Genomic DNA, 19,727 nt, shown 5'->3' with positions numbered 1-19,727 from the left:
GTGGTTACAGACATCTGAAGAAGAATCGAAAGTATGTTCTCATGCTTGTTGAAACTTTTGTGAACTATCAAGATTACCTTCTGCACAGTGCCAATCTTGGTGGCACGGGCAGACAGATTGATACTTACAAACTATTTCAACTACGCCAACAAAAATCAGCTAAAAGACGAGGACAGATACAGATAGCATATAGCTATTGAAAGAAATTATATGCAAAACTAAAGTGTCCATAATAAGCTACCATAGTTTACTGTTTTTCTTTTTAATGGGACACCAAGTTCCACATAAAAAATGAGGGGAAAATGTTGTTAAAAGAAGAAAAAACCTCCAATAATGTAGTATCTGACCCTCTAGTTCACATGCTAACTTTGTTGCTTATAATTTATGTGAAAGATAAAACTTCCAATATTTTACCTAGATCGTCTAAGGTCAATAGACATAAGAGTAGATAAGTAGTATATTGTTTCCATTTAGATATTTAAATATCACTAGTACTAAAGCAAAATGGTAGTACACTAGTACTACTACATAACAACTCTTATAGTGGGCGTTTGGATACGAGATGCTAAACTTTAGCAAGGTCACATCGGATGTTCGGATGCTAATTAGAAGGACTAAACATAAGCTAATTACAAAACTAATTGCACAGATGGAGTCTAATTCGCGAGACAAATCTATTAAGGCTAATTAATCCACCATTAGCAAATGGTTACTGTAGCACCACATTGTCAAATCATGGACTAATTAGGCTTAATAGATTCGTCTCGCGAATTAGACTCCATCTGTGCAATTAGTTTTGTAATTAGACTATATACTCCTAATTAGTATCCAAACATCTGATGTGACAGGTGCTAAAGTTTAGCATGGTGTTCCCAAACATCCCCATAGTGTGAAGAAAATTATTCCATAATAAATACTTGCCAAGGAAAATTTTAATTACGCGCCAATAGCTATAAAAACAGTGATGGATACAAATAGCATAGAGAAAGCATAGGACAAGTTTGTATTTAAAGCTAAAGTGGCTAAAAGAAAATATGAGGGAAAACATTGCTAAAAAAGGAGATGACCTCTAAAAAACACCAACAAGATCATGTGTTACTTTGGCGGCACTAGAAAAAGAATTTGGAAAAGACAAAAGTGTTTGTGCCTAGATGATCCATTTGTGGCAAATGTGGTGGCCTCCAACGTGTATATGTGGAAAAGGTCAATTGCAATCGTTGTATGTATGACTCTGGCATGAAGGATCTTCTGTGAATAATTAATATGGATGAACCTAATCGCATTTGCTGCTTTATGATATTATATTCCACACCTTATGAAGTCATGATACAAATGTTTAGATTTAAATTATTTTATTGGTGTATGATAAATAGGAGCCTAGTGTCTAGAACCTTTTTGCTTATTTGAGGTCCATTGCAATGCAGGGGTATTATCTCGGCTAGTCCATAATTGAAATCCACATTGCTAAAACTCGTGAGAAACTTGTTTGATGTACATCACACCACTAGATCAACACTTTCTCTGGTGGCGAAAACCAAAGGGATCAGTCAAAAAGAACTTCAAGGAACATATGTCCCTAGGTGGTGGACCTGACGTGGGGGCGATCACCCAGCTCCCATAGAGTGACAAACGGCTCTAATCTACTATGGCCTGGTTTGGTTCACTTGCTTAAATTTAAGCACCCGTCACATCAAATGTTTAGATAGTAATTAGGAGTATTAAACGTAGACTATTTACAAAACCGATTACATAAGTGGAGGCTAAACGGCGAGACGAATCTATTAAGCCTAATTAGTCCATGATTTGACAATGTGTTGCTACAGTAAACATTTGCTAATGATGGATTAATTAGGTTTAACAGATTCGTCTCGCTGTTTAGCCTCCACTTATGTAATGAGTTTTGTAAATAGTCTACGTTTAATACTCCTAATTAGTATCTAAACATTGATGTGACACTTGCTTAAAAATAAGCATAGGGAACCAAACGGGCCCTATATATGCTAGAGCTTAAAGCTCCAATTTGGACACAGGGTGGGTAAATTTTAGTGTTGGAAAGACCGAAATGACTTGGTTGTGATTCTAGATGGGAAAAGTATTGCTTTAGGCCAGTCTCAATGTACAGTTTTATTGCATTGTTACGGAGATTGGGTAATCGTGGTTGTTGAGTGTCATGGGGATGGAACTCATCTCATATATGATAGAATTCTCCTTTCTTTCTCCTCTTAAAGACATTGCCAAGTCAGCAAAATTACTAATGTGGCATGAAATTTAATGCCCATAAAACTCCCACTGAAAATAGCCTTAGAGATACTACCTCCATTTACAAATATAAAGCATTTTAGGACATTAGCACAACCTTCCATATGCAACTTTGACCAATAAAATTTATAAAAGTAAAAAATTTCAAATAGAAAGAGTTACATATTATGATAGTAATCTTTAACATCATATGTTAGTAATCTTTATAAAACTTTTAGTGTTGATGGTCAAAATTTTAAAATTTTGACTCATGAGAAATCCAGAAATGGACAGAGGGAGTGGATGGAAGCGCAAACTGGACAGTTGCCTTTTCAAGAGCCAAAGACCTACAGGTAGAAGGAAGAACAATGTGTCGTCTCTTTCTCAAGTTATATTTGACGTGTTAAAAAATGGTAGGGATTTACCTAAAGCATACCTTTATGGTTAATATCCTTAGGGTTACACTTTTAAGGTAGAACGCAGAGAAACCGTAGCGACAATCAGGGGCGAAGCTTCATTGGGGTCAAGGTGAGCCATGGCCCTCCTGCATTTGTGTAATCTCCACTGCATGCTACAATGTTTAGGTAATTTTGCTCATAAACCTTCATCGAATGACCACCCCTGGACTCCCTAAACAATTGGCAAAGCTCAACACCCACTTGACAAGTACACGACACTGCGTCCTGAATCCTCACAGAAATGAAACCAACCTTTTTTTCGACAAACGCAAAAGGTTCAAGTTGAAAACAAGACGAATCTCCCCCTAAATGGCCGCGTCGCACTCGTCAAGTTGAAGACGAGACGAAAAGGCTAATGAAAGCTGGTGGTGGCCCTACTACGTACCAAGCAGGCAAGCACACACCTGTCACGCTCACGCGGCCCGCGCCACTTGGACCCGCCGCCCGGCCAGCGGTCACAAAAGGCCCCCGAATCCCCCTCGCCCACCGTGCGTGGCCCAACCGCGTCCACCTCCACACCGTTACCACGGCCCGATCGGCTCGCCTCTTGCGCGCGCGGCCGCGGCACGTCTCCACCCCACCGGCCGGTGGTGGACGCGCTCCAGCTCCATGCGGATAAGCCGCTTGTGGCCGCCTCGCCCTCCCCATCACGACCAATCACCACCCAATCACCACGCCCGCTTATATACCCGCCCGCCTCTCGCCGCCTCACGAAATCGATCGGAGAAGCCGCAGAGCTGCGGCGCATCATACATTTCCGATTTCTTTCCCAATTCGTTGCTGCAAGAAGCTAGCTACAATGGCGTCGGTGGGCTTTGGCAGCACCGTGGCGGCCGTGGCGCCGGCATCGTCTTCGGCGGCCGCGGGCAGGAGGCGGCCGCGGCGGTCTGTGCTGGCCGTGCCGGCCGCCACCAGGGGCAGCCCGGCGCCGGCCAAGGAGGAGAAGAGCCTGGTCGACTTCATCTTCAGCTCCATCTTCAAGAAGGACCAGCTCGTCGAGACGGACCCGCTCCTCAACAAGGTCGACGGCGCGCCGGCCGCCGCCTCGCGCGCCAAGCCGCGGGGCGGCACCACGTCCGGCGGCAAGAAACCTGCCAGCAGCAGCGACGACGGCGGCAGCGGTGGCGGGTTCAACTTGGGCGGCCTCTTCGCCAAGAAAGACTGAAACGTCACCACGTCCGGCGGCAAGAAACCTGCCAGCAGCAGCGGCGACGGCGGCAGCGGTGGCGGGTTCAACTTGGGCGGCCTCTTCGCCAAGAAAGACCGAAACGTATGCGTGCGTGATTTCTGAAACTCGGAGCTGGATTTACTTTGGGGAAAAAAAATTGGTTGCATATATATGTGTGTGTGTGGTGTGAGGTGACTCTCCCCCAAAACTCAAGTGATTTTTGATGTGATAATGTGATATACTACTTGATACTTCACACAGCATTCCTTATTCTTTTTTCTTCAGCTGACTCTATGATACATTGGTTATTGAAATTGTTAAACTACCCTACCAGATCATGTTTGATTGTCCCTGATCTTGCTCTTAGGAGGTTCAAGAATTATCTGGGTTATTGAAATATCGATTGGATTTAAGAACTGTATATCAGTCTCAGAGAAATATTTTTTTATATCACTCTGGAGAGAAAACACAATAGACCGCAATAACCCAACACAAGGATTAGTGATGTTTTTGCCATGAGTTTCTGAAGAATGATTGGTTCACAACCAAGGCAGAACCACAAATCTTTCCTTTATTTTGTGTAAACATTCTGCTCAATTTCTTGATCAGAGAGATTGCTGCAGTTTCAGTTGCTGTTTGGTCATGCAGATTTCTTTCTGCCTTGACATAGTTATGGTACAAAACTGAGAGAGGGCATGCACACACACATGCTGCACCCTGTGCATGGAGAGAGAATGTAAAATTAATTCATGACGGGACGGCATTCTTGACAAAATGGACTCTGATCATATCTCTGTACAGTTGATAGGCAGAGCTGCCGCAGGAACTTTTCATGTTACAACCACACTTGGATAGAACAGTTTTAGGACATTTTTGCCTTTGCAAAGAATATCCCAGCAAAAAGACCTGGTGAGAACATGCAGAAATGTATTCGTCGTTAGGATATAACATTGTAAGAACATCAGAAAAACAGCACATATGAAATAAATACTTACCAAAAACTATGCTACAGAAATTTTCAACGCTCACAGGGACATTGAATAGCAAGACACCAGCAACCGAAATGGGTATCTTGTTTAGAGAACCAACGAGACTGAAAAAGAGAACAAAAGTGATAAGAACTTTGCTGGTGTCACAGGAGTGGGTATCTTTCATGTAGACATTTTTTGTGGACAGGATTAGATTAGTACTACCGTCTCACCTGTACGTTGTTGGACCAGTCTGATGCAAAAACCACACTGATGAGAAGCTGATTGCTAGACCTAGCAAACCACTAGCTGTTGCAACAACCCAGAACATAGGCTCTCTGATAACTTCACTGCAAAACAAACGAAAGTCATGTATAAATGGAGAAGCATGCACATCAATAGTTGTACCCTAGAAGCAACCATTTGTGATTATAAAAAAAATGCTGGTTTACCTGGTGCACCTCATCTGAATTCATATTTTAGTTGATCACAGAGATTAGAGCTTCTTTTGTGAGCAAAGTCAGAACACTTTTTGAAAAAGAAGTTCAAGTTTAAAGTAGAGTACGAGAAAAAGAAGTTTTAATATGTTTGATTACATAACTTGCATGAACAGGTAAAAGTTAATGACAACATGTCCGTGATCAAATCGATATTGATAACTACTCTAAAATGCTCAGGCCTGAAAAGGAAAAAAAAGTACAATAACAAGTACTCAGGCCAAAAATGTATGGTTAGACATGGAACAAGATGAAGAACTTACGCTTGACAAACATATTCCCACTCGTTGAAGACTACAACCAAAATGAGTGCGAATGGAATTGACAGTGCATTGTTAAGTAACACCATAGAAACTTCATTGAGGGAGCCAGATTTTGTTGATTGTTTAGCTGTATCCATCAAGCGCCTTAGCGTGAGCTGTTATAGAAGGATCATACATTAGATGTGCTGGGGACATAGCAGATGCAGAACTAATAAGATTGAACTCATAAAATAAGAGATAATAAGATTGAATGAAGTTATTATTATGGTGTTGACTATGTCTTTTTAAATGCATTACTATGTGAATTAAATGCCAAGGATTAAAATGCCCAACAGCACCCTGTGCAGCAGTCCATTGATAGATTGTGAAGAGACTCATGGTACTCTATAAATTTGTAAAACTATTCGGACAAATGAACTAACCGAGTAGCCTGCTGTTAGAAAGCAATTCAGAATTTGCCACGTGTAGCCAATTAGATGGAAAGAGAGATCTGTAATGCCCCCGCATACAGCCGATACAATCTGCAAAGACAGAGAGACGTAAATTGCTCAGATAAACAAAACATGCTATTCTGGAGGTAAATTCTTAATTTAGCTCAATAATCAAGTCATTGTTTGGTACTATGGAAGTAAAACAAGGGGAGTGGCAAACAGGAATGGACCTACCATCAGAAAAAGTGCAACCCAAACCTTTTTATTCTGACCCTTCCTGAAAATATATATCTCCCCTATAGCTGTTATAATGTTTGTCATGTTCTTTAATATTGTCACCATTGCGACATTTATGTACTTCAAACTGAAGAGTGGCAGAAACAATGAGAAGAAGGTTAATCAATAGTACTCAAAGACTACCATACCGATAAAGCTTATACTTCGAGTTCAGACTACTGCAACTTGAAATGAGATAAAGATGAAGTACTGTCAGATTGCTCATGCCATCTGGTTTAGTCCAGCTAAAAGGTGACTATCATGAACATGCAGTGTGAAGCAGGAAATACCTGTACATTCCAGTTACTAGCATCCCGATGAAAATAAGATTCACCGGAATCCAGACTTTTATCAACTTCCATGTGAGTTCCTCCGTTGTAATAACATGGAAGAGCTCAAGTATCAGAAGAATGACCACGCAAACAAAGTTCTGAATCATAAAAGGACGCCTGATCAGCTCAATGGTAATGAGTTGCCAGTAATCACATACGAGCAAGTGTTGAAAAACAAAAGAAACACCGCATAAATAAAACTGTGGCACAACTGTCATACAATTACCCTTAAAAGGATAGGGACAAGAGGTCCAAATAAACTGAATTACCTGATATAGCATCAGTGATATGCCAGCATCGAAATTGTAACCGGAGAGAACCACCTTGTTGAGCAATATCATGCTGCAGGAAGCAATGCAGTAAAAAATCCCTGAAAGCAACGGCCCGCTCTTATTTCCCCACTTGCTCTGCTGCTTCTGAATTAAGGTGTCGAAAACATCAGAGGTCTTCCTCGATAATCTGGACACAACACGCAAAGCGAAGGATCGATTTCTCATTTACTTTTCCCACATGAACGCAGCGCGGATAAATTGAGAGGTGCGGTAAATCTGTTAGTATATATACTTGTTGGAAGCCGCTTTCCTGGCGACATTGGCGGCGACTCTGATGATGGAGTTGTTCTTCTGCTTCAGGTAGCCGTGGATGATCTTGTAGACCGATGCGTCGGCGTTCTTGACGGCGACGGCGGCGACGCTCGTGTTGCTGGGGGACTTGGCCTCCTCGATGTCATCGCACTCGGACCTGAACTCCACTGACATGGAAACTGCACCTGCAATTGATCCCATCCCATCAAGAAACCTGAACACACCAAGTCCATCGGCATGATCAAATGAACAAAGCCGTTGTTACCTGGAAGGAGACCTCCGGTGCAGAGCAAGAAGGCCGACGGGTGGTGGGTGGGTGGAGAGGAGGAAGAGAGGGAGACGAGAGACGGTGGGGAATGGAGACGGTGGACGGTGGACGCTAAATGGGGGAAGGGAGATGCCTTTCGACGGCATGAAGGGGCTTGGGGAGGACGTAAAGGGGATGGAGGACGATGCGGTGGTGGTGGTGGTGGAGGAGGAGGAGGCGCGGGGGTCAACGCGGCCGCGGCCTCGGGGCGCGGAGGAGGGAGGCCGGCGTGAAGCGGAAGGGAGGTCGCCCGGCGGGAGGGACGAGGCGGAGGCGATGGTCAAATGGAAATGGGGCGTGGCGGGAGCGGTATGGTGTGGAGTCGTGGAGAGGAGGAGGATTGTTGGAGTCAAACTCAAGTCACCCGGCGGCAAGGCGGGCCAAAAGGGTTGCGTTTGAGTTTGGACACGTGGATGTGTGCAATTTTTTTTAATCATACTGTGCAGACGCAGATACTTACGTACACGTACGCACACTCGCTCCTACGAATATATACGCAACACTACCCCTATAAGTACCTCTAAAAGACTGTACCACTGAAAGAATAGCGAGACTGAGCCGGCAAATCCTCAACATTGACGAAATTACCACTGGCGCCTCGCTATCAACGGGCACGTCGCTACCACTGAAAAAATAGTGTCGGTTAAATCCTTAAATAAATCCAAAAAATGCGAACACCCATGCTGAATCGAGGACTCGAATCCTGATGGGCAAGTTCCATCACAAGGAACCTTACGAGCTGAGTTCGTGACGTGTGCAACCTTTATTTACAACTCGCACATTGTCGCTGGTTTGAATGAGCTCGGGCCTAAAACAACATGAGTTTGTCAAGACAGTTAACACTTACCATAGAAGTTCTGCGAAAAATGTTCAATTTACTTCTCTCGGATCGCTTTTGTTGGCTTGTTTAATTCATCCTTAGCTTTAATGTCGTCTGTTTAGAACTTAGAAGAGGTGTCAAAAGAGAGGAAAAGGCTTCATTTTAGTAGTGTGAAATAAGGAATTTTCTCAATATTAAATAGAGGAAGTCTATGGTTTTTCAAATTTCAAGATGTATTGTAATCAGCGAGGTGTGAAGCTAAGGTATAACGATGTGTTGTTTTACCCTCACCTTAGTGCATGCAACAAAATCACGGGGTCACGGTGTCGCAAAGGCCGATGCTGAACAAGTAGATCCCCTTCAGAAAGAAAAATAAGAGACAAAAATTGACGTTTTGTGATTGCTTCTTTAAGGTTTGGAAGGCCCGATGGCCTTAAAAAAATGCATGGAAATAGTTGGGTTTGGGCTTTTGGCTGAATATGCCCGTTGGATCTGAAACTCAACGGTCAGACGGGCCGGGCCGGGAACCCTAAATTGGCCTAAACCCAATAGAAGGTTGGCCCCAGTTGGCCAATTCCAAACACCGACCTCCCTTCGTCTACCCAAATCCGTCGCTGCTCATCCTCGTGATTCTGCTCGAGTAGCCGGCGGCGGCGGCCACGCCGGAGGTCGGGACGATGAATCCCCTGACTCAGGTGAAGCGGACGCAGGTGATCAACCAGAAGGAGGCGCTCCTTGGCATCGGCGAGGACGCGTCGTGGCACGCCAAGTTCAAGGACTCCGCCTACGTCTTCGTCGGCGGCATTCCCTTCGACCTCACCGAGGGCGACCTCCTCGCCATCTTCGCACAGTGAGTCGCAGCCCCTCCCCCCCCCCCCCCAACACCCCACTCCATGTTTTCCTTTCGTCCCCTCCTCTCCCCTTGGAATGGATGCTGGTAGAGAGATCTGACGAGTTTCCCGTCCCCCTTTTCGAAGGTACGGTGAGGTGGTAGACGTGAACCTCGTGCGCGACAAGGGCACGGGAAAATCCAAGGGCTTCGCGTTCCTCGCGTACGAGGACCAGAGGAGCACGATTCTCGCTGTAGGTGAGCATTCTTTTTGCCCCTTTTCCTTCTCTCTCTTTGGTCGCTTCAGTATTCAGTTTCAATTGATTGCCTGATCAAGTCCTAATATTTTATTGCTTGCCTAATTGTTGCATGGTGAAGACAATTTGAATGGAGCTAAAGTTCTTGGGAGGATCATAAGGGTTGACCATGTAAGCAAGTACAAGAAGAAGGAGGAGGAAGATGAGGAGGAGCGACAGCAGAAGAGGGAGGCTCGTGGAGTCTGCTATGCTTTCCAGAAAGGCGAGTGCAACCGCGGAGCTTCCTGCAGATATTCGCATGATGAGCAGGTCAGTGTGGTGTGAATGCATTGACAAAAATGATATGTGATTGTTTACTGGGATTGTCAGTAAGCAATCAATACCAGTAACATGTTTGAGAAAACACTAATATCAGTTGTCAATCAATTCAGTAGCTAGAACTAGAAGGGATACCAGTAACCTGTCATCTCACAACCAATGTTTCATGAATTTTACTGATGTTTGTTGTGGTTGCTTGAAACAACATAAGCTTGCAATGTGCAAGGCCTTTGCATTAACAGGGCTTAACCTGTACTCTGGTCGCTTTGCTCTGTTTTGGGGTTTTATGGCATATTTTTTATTGTTTTATTATACTAAGCACCCTTTCTGTTTTTAGACAATGAGCGGGTATACTAAGGAGCAAGCCACCGTAGGAACTTTATAGTATATATTTGGGCCCAAATGCTCCCTATCCAGACAGACCCCAAAGATTAGTCTGCTTAATTTTTGCAGCATGTCTTTTTATGGGTTTTGTAAAAATTCATGTTTCTATTTTCTATGTATACTGATGCCAATCACTAAATGTAGCAACAAATTGGTTTGGTGTATTGTCATTGGCTGTAAAATACTATCCCTTTATATGTTCTGATGTTTGTGGATTTCATTTTCAGAGAAATGCGAACACCGGTTGGGGTTCTAAAGAGGATAGCGGTGCACCATGGGAGCATGACAAACACCATGATGTACCAAAGAGCCGTGGCATATGCTATGCTTTCCAGAAAGGCGAGTGCAACCGTGGAGCATCCTGCAAATTTTCCCATGATGAGCAGGTAGGTAGATGTCCTGAGTGCATTATTGTAGGATTATTCACTGGAAATGTACAGTAAGTAAACAATATTTGACTTGCAGTGACACATTACTAGCTATAAATTGAGTATCACATCAATTTCGTGCAATGTTTCTTGCAAGTATACCCATGTTGCCTTGTTTAAAGATGTGCTAGAAACTTTTTACAGTGAGATGTGCTAGAAACTTTTTACAACAAGTGCTACAAACTTTTTTTTGGAAATAAGAGCAGCAGCACTGCTATATCATTTAAGGAGGAGAAAGCAAGCAGAGCCTTACAAAAGGTTTGCTATTACAATAAACGAAAACAGCCGCAAATGTATGAGAAGATAACATAGGGAAACTAAAGTAGCTTGATCTCCGGTGTGCCATACGCTGCCGTTCGCAGGGCAATGTTGTCCTTGATCAGCCCTACCAGTTGAGGTAGGAGGGACTTGTGCTCGAACTCCCTCCCATTCCTCTTCTTCCAGATATGCCAAGCCATATGCATGAAGCATATGTTTCTTTTAATGTGGAAACTGATGCCAATATGATATCAGGCGATCCCTATGTTTCTACGTTTTACATGCTGGAAGTATTTGTGCTATTATAATTGACCTTATAGTCTATCAGTAAACTTTTCCTTTTCTGTAAATATAGATTTACTCGTGCTAGCATCCTATTCTGATGGTTGGAATTATGCTTTCAGAAAAATGCAAACACTCGTTGGAGTTCTAGGGATGGTGAATCATCAAGATCAGAGCGGTATGAAGACCGAGATTCTAGGAGTAGGCGTGATGATAGAAGAGCAGAAGATAGGGACAGATACAAGCATGACAGGTCACCTGAGAGATCAAGAGGTGAGAGGCAGAGGAATGATGACAGATATTCTCAAGGAAGGGAAGAAAGATCAGAAAGACGTAAATATGATGACATGGATCGCAAGCGTTCACGGTACGACGACAATAGTGAACGCCGTGAAAGAAGAGGGTGACAGATAGATATTTGTACTTGTCGTTTTGTACGATGTAATCAGTTTTGTTATCATTTTGATATTTGAACATGGATGCCTTCAATTGATTTCATCTACCGGTGCTTCCGTTTGAAAAGTTCTTTTCATATGCTTTAAATTGGTTGCATCAGCAGTTTATTAGTTCAATACTTTAAAATCTGCGTGCTTTTACTTCCAGTTTGGAACGGTTTTGTAGGATATCAGTGAAAGTGAAGAAAGCAGATTTGTAGGATATCAGTGAAGGTGAAGTAAAAAGATATAGGTGAAAGTGAAACACCATTTGACTTGATTGTGGTTGTGCCTGTTGTGCTGCTGCTGATGCGCAAGGGTTAGCAGTGGTTGATTGAAGTTCTTTTTTGGGAAGTAATCAGCTGTATAGCACTGCTAAGTTCTTACAGAGTTTTGATTACATAAAAACAAATACATCTCGAACTCGGAGCGTAACTAACCTAAGGTGATCTCTGGGCTCCCACAAGCATGTTTTCGCAAGGCCATTTCCTCCTTGATCATGACGAACACCTGGGTCGGTTGAGCTGCTTTGCCTTCAAAGCTTCTTCTATTTCTTTCTTTCCAAATGTTCCATGCTGCATACATTAGAAATGCTGCCTTTAGTCTTCTCACAGTTTTGGGCAAAGCTCTGAGGGCTTTGTTCCACCACAGACTTCGATTGAAACAAAGATGCGTCGCTGTTTCAGGTTCTTGATCACAAAGTACACATGATGGCTTGCAGGGCCAATTCCTGGCAATCAACTTATCCTTGCTTTGAACAAGGAGCCAAGCAAGGAATGTGTTTCCCTTCCGCCTGAGCTTTCCAAATGGAAGGAAGGTTCATTGAAAGTGCTATAGGATCCACTGAACAGTACCGCGTAGGCCGACTTGGTCGAGTAGGATCCATCAGCAGTCCACCTCCACGAGATTGTCCCCGGCTGATCTCAGTTTTGAAGTTTTATAAATAGGACAAAAGCAGTCGACGTTGAAGGCAGGTTTCAGTTCCTCAATTATACGCTCCTGTTGGACCCTTTGTTTTGTCGGTCTATGCACTCTACTAGCATCCGAATGATTTCACCCTTTTGCGTGATCACAATCAGTCTGCACTGCTAGTTCGCCTCGTGACACCAAATTTTGACATGATTAAACAGGCTATGATAGCTGAAAACTGTCATATACTTTACATTTGTTAACTTTATTACACTAGAATTTTTATTCAGAACGGCATAAACCCTAGAGGTCCTTAGCCAGGAAACTAAGATTTCTGCTACAGTCAGCAATTACATAGAAAACATGTGCTGCACGGGAGGCTAGCTAGGCTACTCGTCTAGAAATGTAGATTCGGCAAGGTCAATGGCACGAGCAGCGCCCGCGGCCTTGTTCAGGCACTCCTGGTGCTCGTCGTCCGGTTTGCTGTCAGCCACTATCCCAGCTCCGGCCTGGATATGAGCTACCCACTCCTTGCGTGGGTTTCCGTCAGTATATGAGTACATGGTGTCGAACCGAGAACCGGTGGGGAAGACCATGGTGCGAAGAGCGAGCGCAATGTCCATGTCACCATTGAAGGAAATCCCTCCAAAGCCACCACTGTAGGGCCCACGCATATTCACTTCCAGCTCGTCGATCAGCTCCATTGCTCGCACCTGATTGGTTTCATAAGCAAGCATGGGAAGTTAGACCCAGGGGGACAAGATGACAAAATGAAGAAAAATGAAGCTAAGACAACAAAGAAGGCTTGAATGAGTTACCTTAGGAGCGCCACTAACTGTTCCAACAGGCAATGCTGCACGAAGCGCGTCCCAACAGGTAAGGTCATCACGTAACTCCCCAGTAACCTACATAAGTTCAGAAATAGGCCCACATATTGTAAGGAATTATTGATGATACAATATAGCAAAGGAAGTTAAGAGAGATACTCGTAAGAAAACCAGATTTTTCATCATTCTTGTTTCATTGGACCTACACCTACCTACTTATTACCCCAGAAACAATCATATATATAAGCAGTCAGTGCTGAATGCTTGTATTCCATGATAAGATGGTAACTGCTATAAATATTAAAATATAATGATACATCCACGAAATTTGTGAGATCGCTGAAGTTGCCTTATCATAAATGCAGACTTACTGTTGAGCTAATGTGCATGACATGTGAATATCGTTCAATATTCATCAGTTTCTCCACCTTCACTGAACCTGGTTTGGACACCTGTAAAGATGGAGAAGTTCATTGCAGATCAGTAATAGGTAGATGTGTAATAAAGCACCTAACTCATTTTAATTTAACCATAGTACGGCAGATACAGATAAAAGTCACCAGGTGAAGTCTTTAACTAATTCAAGTCCATGCCATCTATAATGCATCACTTTAGTGACTAGTGAGACAAGGCCTCCATATCAATTAGGTTTTCAATGGCAAAATTACCTCTCTCTTTTTGTGGTACAGAGAGCTGTTGCTCAAATTTATTAAAACAATATAAAACTGGAAATTTTGAACAGACCAGGACAGCGCATCATTTGATAAAAGAGAACAATGTGAAATCCTGGATATTGACATGCTGAGACAACAGTAGACAATTTTATTCCCAGAATAAACTAGAGTAGCCAAGCAATTTATATTATCAACTGGTAATGAAATAAGACTGTTTAATCATTTAGTGGATGAAAACAAGGTGACGGCTGCCAGAAATCATCAGTGTGAATAGGTACCGACTTATTTTATTACAAGATTAGGAATTCCAGGAGGAATATAAATAACACATAACACCTCATTAATTGGCATATTCTGAAATGCGTGAAATACAGTAAATTAACAAACCAGAAGTAAAACAGAGCAAAAAAGTGGACCTTTCCGACATCATTGCGGCCAAGATCTACTAACATAATATGTTCAGCACACTGCTTTTGATCACTCAAAAGCAGTTGTTCTAAAACTTTATCTTCTGCTTTTGTTTTCCCTCTTCTTATAGTTCCAGCAAGTGGCCGATTGATGACTGTCCTCTGTAAAATAAAAAATTAAATCATTGTGTTCATTTCGCCGTAATATTTTTTTTAGAACAACTGAGCCAGTGCAACAGACAGAGAGATTAATTCATGCTTCACAATTTCACAGATTGCTAGCTAATTCATAGATTATGGTTCATGGTTTCACCTGGGATAACATCTACAAGCATATGATAACATCTTTTTTCCCTACATAAAAGGTAGTGCAATTCAAAACCTCATTGGTTCTAATCACATTGCCAGACACTCAACTTTGGCAGTTTCAGATTCAGTGCCCAATCCTGACATCCTATTGCAACAATAGTTCCATGTATCTCTCTATTTGAAAGATCACAAACTACGTTGCTATTACACATACCCGCTGCCATGTTTGGAACAATTTCTGACGAGTTTACGGCGGAAGGGGGTGTAATTATTTCAGCATACCTTTTGCACCCGAGTTAGAATTTCAGGACTTGACGCCACAAGAATACAACCTCGTGCCTGTGTGATGTGGTAGGAGATAAAGCATACACATATCAATCAGTATATAACAAAATCAACAATAAAAAAATGCATTCAAAATGTTACATGCATTAAGTCACCTGTAGATAGGCCATATATGGACTAGGATTTACGATACGTAATGCACGGTAGATCTCGAAGGGGTCGGCAAATGTTCGCCTCTCAAATCGCTGGCTTAGGACTACTTGAAAAATGTCACCTGCCAGAATATGTTCTTTCGCTTGAACAACAGCATTCTTATAGTCTTCACATGACATTGATGATTTTTGTAATGCTGAGCCAAAGTGCCCAACATTAAGTTTGATAGAACCAGAAGAAAGTGTGGGGCTACATAAATGTTTAATCAATAAGTAAAATAAGAAGCAGTGAAAGAAAATAGCACTTGTGAAATGGAAAATGAGATGTCCAAGCTTCATAACTTACACATTAAGACAATGTAATCTCGATAACAAAGCTTCTAGACGATTTGTTCCATCTTCGTATGCTTCATCAGCAGAATTGTAACAGTCCAGCCTCACCCAATGGATAACATGTGTTTTCTACAGCAAGCAAGACTTAAAAGTCAAAGGTCAATGCTTGTAAGGGACAAGATCTATACTAACAGTCTAGGAGAGAGGTGGTCGTTGTAAGTTCTGAGCAAAAGAAAAACTACAAAACAGTTGCGCTTTTAAATATTATATTGTTTCTATGGTGTCCACTTCTACCAGTTTAATAGTCTTGTCAGTACCAAAAATCCCATCTGCTAGTTGTGGCTAACTCAGAAAGGGTGGAAAATTCTGTGAGCAGTGAACATATTTAATACTCTTGTCAATGCCAAAAATCAATCACCACTTGTTAGTCGTGGCTAATTCAGAAAGGGCAAAAATTCGTGACAAGGAAGAGAACGGTAAACATATATGACATAGCTACCAAACATGCCTGATGCTACACCATAGAATACAATATTTATGAGAACATATGAACTAATTTTTAGCTATCATAGAGGGAAATATATTTATAAATCCACCTTTCATAATGGTATAATACCAGTAAATACTAGGGATGACGGAGGGTGAGCATAACTGATATGCAGCATGCACTCTTGTACTAATATGAGTATCTTCATAAGGAAGAAAGCAGCATATATAATCCTAGTGTGTTCACTGTATAAATTACACGCTACAACATTATGTAATTAACTGAAACACATAAAAGTATGGTGGATCTTGTACAAACCTTTTCAACATGATCGAACACAATGACGTCATTGTAGAGGCCTAAATGAATATCAGGAAGGTTCCTGTCGTCATGTGGCGCCTTACTAAAAGGAAGCTTCTTTGTTTCAACATACCGCACTGTATCATATGAGAAGAATCCAACCCATCCTCCTACAAAATAACTTACAAATATCAAACAAATGTTTGTGACCATAATTAGTTTGTAATAAAGAACTATCCGAATCCCTTCCCTACAGGGCAAAAGTCATAAGAGCATTCTAGCTGGTGAAAGAAGTAATGTCACGATATAGTTTGGCACCAACAGTATCTCATTTCTGCAGATCTTCCAAAGGAAAAAAAAAGTTCTCCAACAAAGGGGGCCCAATATAGCCCATCAATGATAAACTCCATGTACCACACAAACACAAGGCCCACATTGCTAGACTTTGGGTACCAACCACATGGCGAAGTATGGAAGGCAGTACTATAGAGAGTAGATCTACACCATGATCTACGACAACAACTAAGTTCAAAATAACAGCACTCTCGTTCTAAATCCAGACTAATAAGAAAAAATTTTACCACAGAATGCATCAGGTAGGCCGGCAGTTATATGCGGTTTCCACTGCTCCATAATGCTTCTGGGGATCTTCATGGGATCAGGCACGAAGTGCTCCCTCTTCGACTTCATGTCATGATCCATCACCGTGACGTGGTTGGCCTTGGCCACGATCTCCATGGTGGGCTGCGCCCCTACCACGCTGTACCTCCCCTGCGAGTGACATGTTCGATGAAATGTCCCCAGCGGGGGACAGCTTCGATGGCATGGGAAGCAGAGAGCTGGGTGCAGGAACGGCGAATCTTACTTACCACATTGGTGCCCTCGAAGCCCTGCTCGACGGACTCGAAGAGGAAGCTGGGCGCCTCGCGGTCGTCCTCCTTGACGAGGCACCGGTACGCGAGCACCGGCGTCAGGTGGTCGGAGAAGATGCACCGCTTCAGCGGCAGCAGGTTGCACCCCTCCGCCGCCGACGCCTTGAAATTCGCCTCCTCCTCCCTCACCGCTGCGCCAGCCGATCGACCGAGGTCACGAGCGTGAATCAAAAGCGAGACGAGCCGCGGAAAACACAAGCCCCCCGGCCGGGAAACTCACCGACGGCGTCAAGCTGGTGGAACGTGGCCGTGGCGCGGCAGGCGAAGCGGATTCCCGCTCCGCGCCCGCGGCGGTGGAGGCTCAGCTGCGCCGCCGACGGCGACGGCGCGAGGCGCAGTGAGAGCGCGAGGCTGGCGGCCATGGACGAGAGGATAAGGGACACAGGAGAATCGGAGGACACTTGAGGAAGATGAGATGGATCGAGTCGAGGCGCGGTTAAATGGGCGGGGCGCGTGCGCGGCGAGGCCGCAATGCGGAGCGCGCGGGCGCGGCGAGCGAGACACGTCGCGGCAGCGAGGGGCGGGCGGGCTTTCCGTCGATCGGCTGGCGGGGCGGGGCGGCGCGCGTGGGCGACCGCGTGCTCCGGGAAAGAATGGATGACGCCCCCCGCCAGGTTTCAGGCCGGTGGGCTTATTTGGTGGTACTCCACCTACAGTAATGGATGGATGGAAATCCATGTTTTTCTCAACGTCGGTGGTCGAAAATGACGGACATGCTGTAGTGCTTTAATGAGTGTCTATCTAATATGCGAGTGTTTAAGAAGTTCTTGAATGTCGAAGTATTTTATAATTCCTTTTCTTTTTCAGTTGAAAAAATTGAGCCTGTGGTTTCCTTATTTTTCTTCCGGGCATCCTAAACATCATACACTTCAATTTTGAGAGCTTTTGAGTCAATATTCAAATTATAAAGACAGGGACGAGGGGTTTCGAGGGTTAGGGTTTTAATGGTCATCTATGGCGGTGGCGGTGAGCATGAGGTGGGACGTGGAAGGTGAGGGGAACAACGACTGGATATTACTTGGGTGGGAGAGGTGGTAGCAACGACATGGATGGTAGCCGCGGCCCGTAGACTCGACAACAAGAAAGCTGCCAGGTAAGATCCAGGGAGGGCAGGAGGCAGGGAATAAGGTCGCTGGCCGAGTGCCTTTGCTTCTTGGAGCTTTTGATCGTTAGTGGAAGAATGATAAACGATGCATGCCGTTTAGAGAAAGAAGAAAGACTCGGGATTTTTGGATGACGATCCGATGGTCCACGTTGATTGATCGGAAGTTGGCTTACTGCCAGACACATGTACAATAGCACCTCCATTTTCTTTTTGCTTGGATTGTCGTATTAGTTTCTTCTTCTATAGCATCGCATGGAAACTTGTCGTCTTGCTCCCCTACCCCTCCCACGCGCATCCACCATCTTTAATGGCTTCCTTGCCTGCTACTTAGATCTCGTATCACCACCTCTCCCTCACTAGCCAATCTATTTTCGATTGGCTAGTACATTGTATTCCCATTTTACCTCCCAATTCCCAACACCTTTTCGGCCACCTCACGAGTGTTATCTAGGCTCGAAACTAGATAAGCAACTTGAAACTAAGCCTCTTTCCCTATAAACGCAAATAAATATTTATTTGTTTAGAGGGCATAGTATTATTAGGATTTGTAATTACAATATTTCTATGTTGAGGTAGTTCAACACATATAACAGATTGTTTCTCTGGTATATATAGCATCTGTAATCATGTACTACCTCCATCCGTAAATACATGACATTTAGGACAAGCTAGTTGACTACTAACTAGCTTATCGTAAATGTCATAACTTTATGAACGGAGGGAATATGTTAGCATGACGTTTAGTGGCAAAATTGAAGCGGCAACAAATGAAGAGGCATTTATTAAGTTCTCCATTTTAGTTGTCGTGATCAGTATTATAGTGAGTGAAAACATCAAGAGAAATACTATAATTGGAACGTGATTTCCTATGAATAGAACGAAGGGATCAGGGGGTGAGAGTAGTTCTCGGGAAGACTACATACTATTCTTTTAGCATGTGGAGATTAGGGCGAATAAATGTGACTCTGATGTGTTTGAAATGATGTCCCCCTCGGTCATCATGAAACACTCATCCAGATTTTGGGCGTTTGTGTAGCACCCTTTACCCCAAAATACTGACTTGGAACTGCACAATTTGAGTTCCCGGGCCGGTGCCTGCTTTACAGAGGATACACAATTTGCATGAAGAGCTGCTCTTTTTTTTTTATCTGGTATGTTTGCTAGAGATCCACAAAGTGAGATCATCTTTAGCTCTAAGAAAGTTCTTTTTTAAGAACTTGCTTGGAGAAGCATTTGCGCGAAGAAAAGAGAGTAAAAAGTTTGAATTTGTATGTTGGAACCTCAAGTCAACATGGTATGCACACAAGAAAAATAAGTTGAATTTGTATGTTCGAACTTACCTTAAGATGCATGGGACGAACAATCGAATATAGACAGGATCGATCGATGTGCTGTCTTCGAAATAAACAAAAAAGAAAGAGATGAAAAACTGACGACTGATAAAGACTGATACACCAACTTCATTGCAAAAACAC

General features: G+C 43.3%; 4 protein-coding genes across 5 annotated transcripts; 2 read left to right on the top strand and 2 right to left on the bottom strand.

Moving 5' to 3' along the window:
- Positions 1-3,300: 3,300 nt before the first annotated feature.
- On the top strand, positions 3,301-4,134 carry LOC101780914. Of its 2 annotated transcripts, XM_022829695.1 has the most exons (2): positions 3,301-3,830; positions 3,933-4,134. In XM_022829695.1, exons 1-2 carry the CDS (start codon positions 3,496-3,498, stop codon positions 3,985-3,987), a joined length of 390 nt encoding a protein of 129 aa, XP_022685430.1. In that variant the 5' UTR covers positions 3,301-3,495; the 3' UTR covers positions 3,988-4,134. The 2 variants fall into 2 exon arrangements, with proteins under 2 accessions (XP_022685430.1, XP_004981205.1); XM_004981148.4 differs by having other exon boundaries at positions 3,310-4,130.
- LOC101781319 (GDP-mannose transporter GONST1) lies at positions 4,054-7,590 on the bottom strand. Its single transcript, XM_004981149.2, has 10 exons — positions 7,481-7,590; positions 7,196-7,400; positions 6,901-7,090; positions 6,590-6,729; positions 6,258-6,387; positions 6,015-6,113; positions 5,593-5,747; positions 5,066-5,182; positions 4,860-4,957; positions 4,054-4,770 (listed from the first exon to the last, which is right to left on the bottom strand). Exons 2-10 carry the CDS (start codon positions 7,387-7,389, stop codon positions 4,727-4,729), a joined length of 1,167 nt encoding a protein of 388 aa, XP_004981206.1. The 5' UTR covers positions 7,390-7,400; positions 7,481-7,590; the 3' UTR covers positions 4,054-4,726.
- Positions 7,591-8,916: 1,326 nt separating this feature from the next.
- On the top strand, positions 8,917-11,624 carry LOC101780509 (zinc finger CCCH domain-containing protein 25). The gene is made up of 5 exons (XM_004981147.3): positions 8,917-9,192; positions 9,320-9,429; positions 9,550-9,737; positions 10,358-10,516; positions 11,221-11,624. The coding sequence occupies exons 1-5, from the start codon at positions 9,020-9,022 to the stop codon at positions 11,503-11,505; spliced, it is 915 nt and encodes a 304-aa protein (XP_004981204.1). The 5' UTR covers positions 8,917-9,019; the 3' UTR covers positions 11,506-11,624.
- A 1,019-nt stretch (positions 11,625-12,643) lies between these two features.
- On the bottom strand, positions 12,644-17,740 carry LOC101780108 (anthranilate synthase alpha subunit 1, chloroplastic). The gene is made up of 11 exons (XM_004981146.4): positions 17,368-17,740; positions 17,085-17,278; positions 16,797-16,986; positions 16,234-16,385; positions 15,442-15,557; positions 15,099-15,345; positions 14,941-14,997; positions 14,359-14,511; positions 13,640-13,720; positions 13,260-13,346; positions 12,644-13,154 (listed from the first exon to the last, which is right to left on the bottom strand). Exons 1-11 carry the CDS (start codon positions 17,507-17,509, stop codon positions 12,831-12,833), a joined length of 1,743 nt encoding a protein of 580 aa, XP_004981203.1. The 5' UTR covers positions 17,510-17,740; the 3' UTR covers positions 12,644-12,830.
- Between the last annotated feature and the right edge of the window lie 1,987 nt (positions 17,741-19,727).

Source organism: Setaria italica, chromosome IX (genome assembly GCF_000263155.2).
Source record: "Setaria italica strain Yugu1 chromosome IX, Setaria_italica_v2.0, whole genome shotgun sequence".
NCBI lineage: Eukaryota > Viridiplantae > Streptophyta > Magnoliopsida > Poales > Poaceae > Setaria > Setaria italica.
Note: the sequence above shows the minus strand (reverse complement) of the source record. Positions and strands in the feature narration are given on the sequence as shown.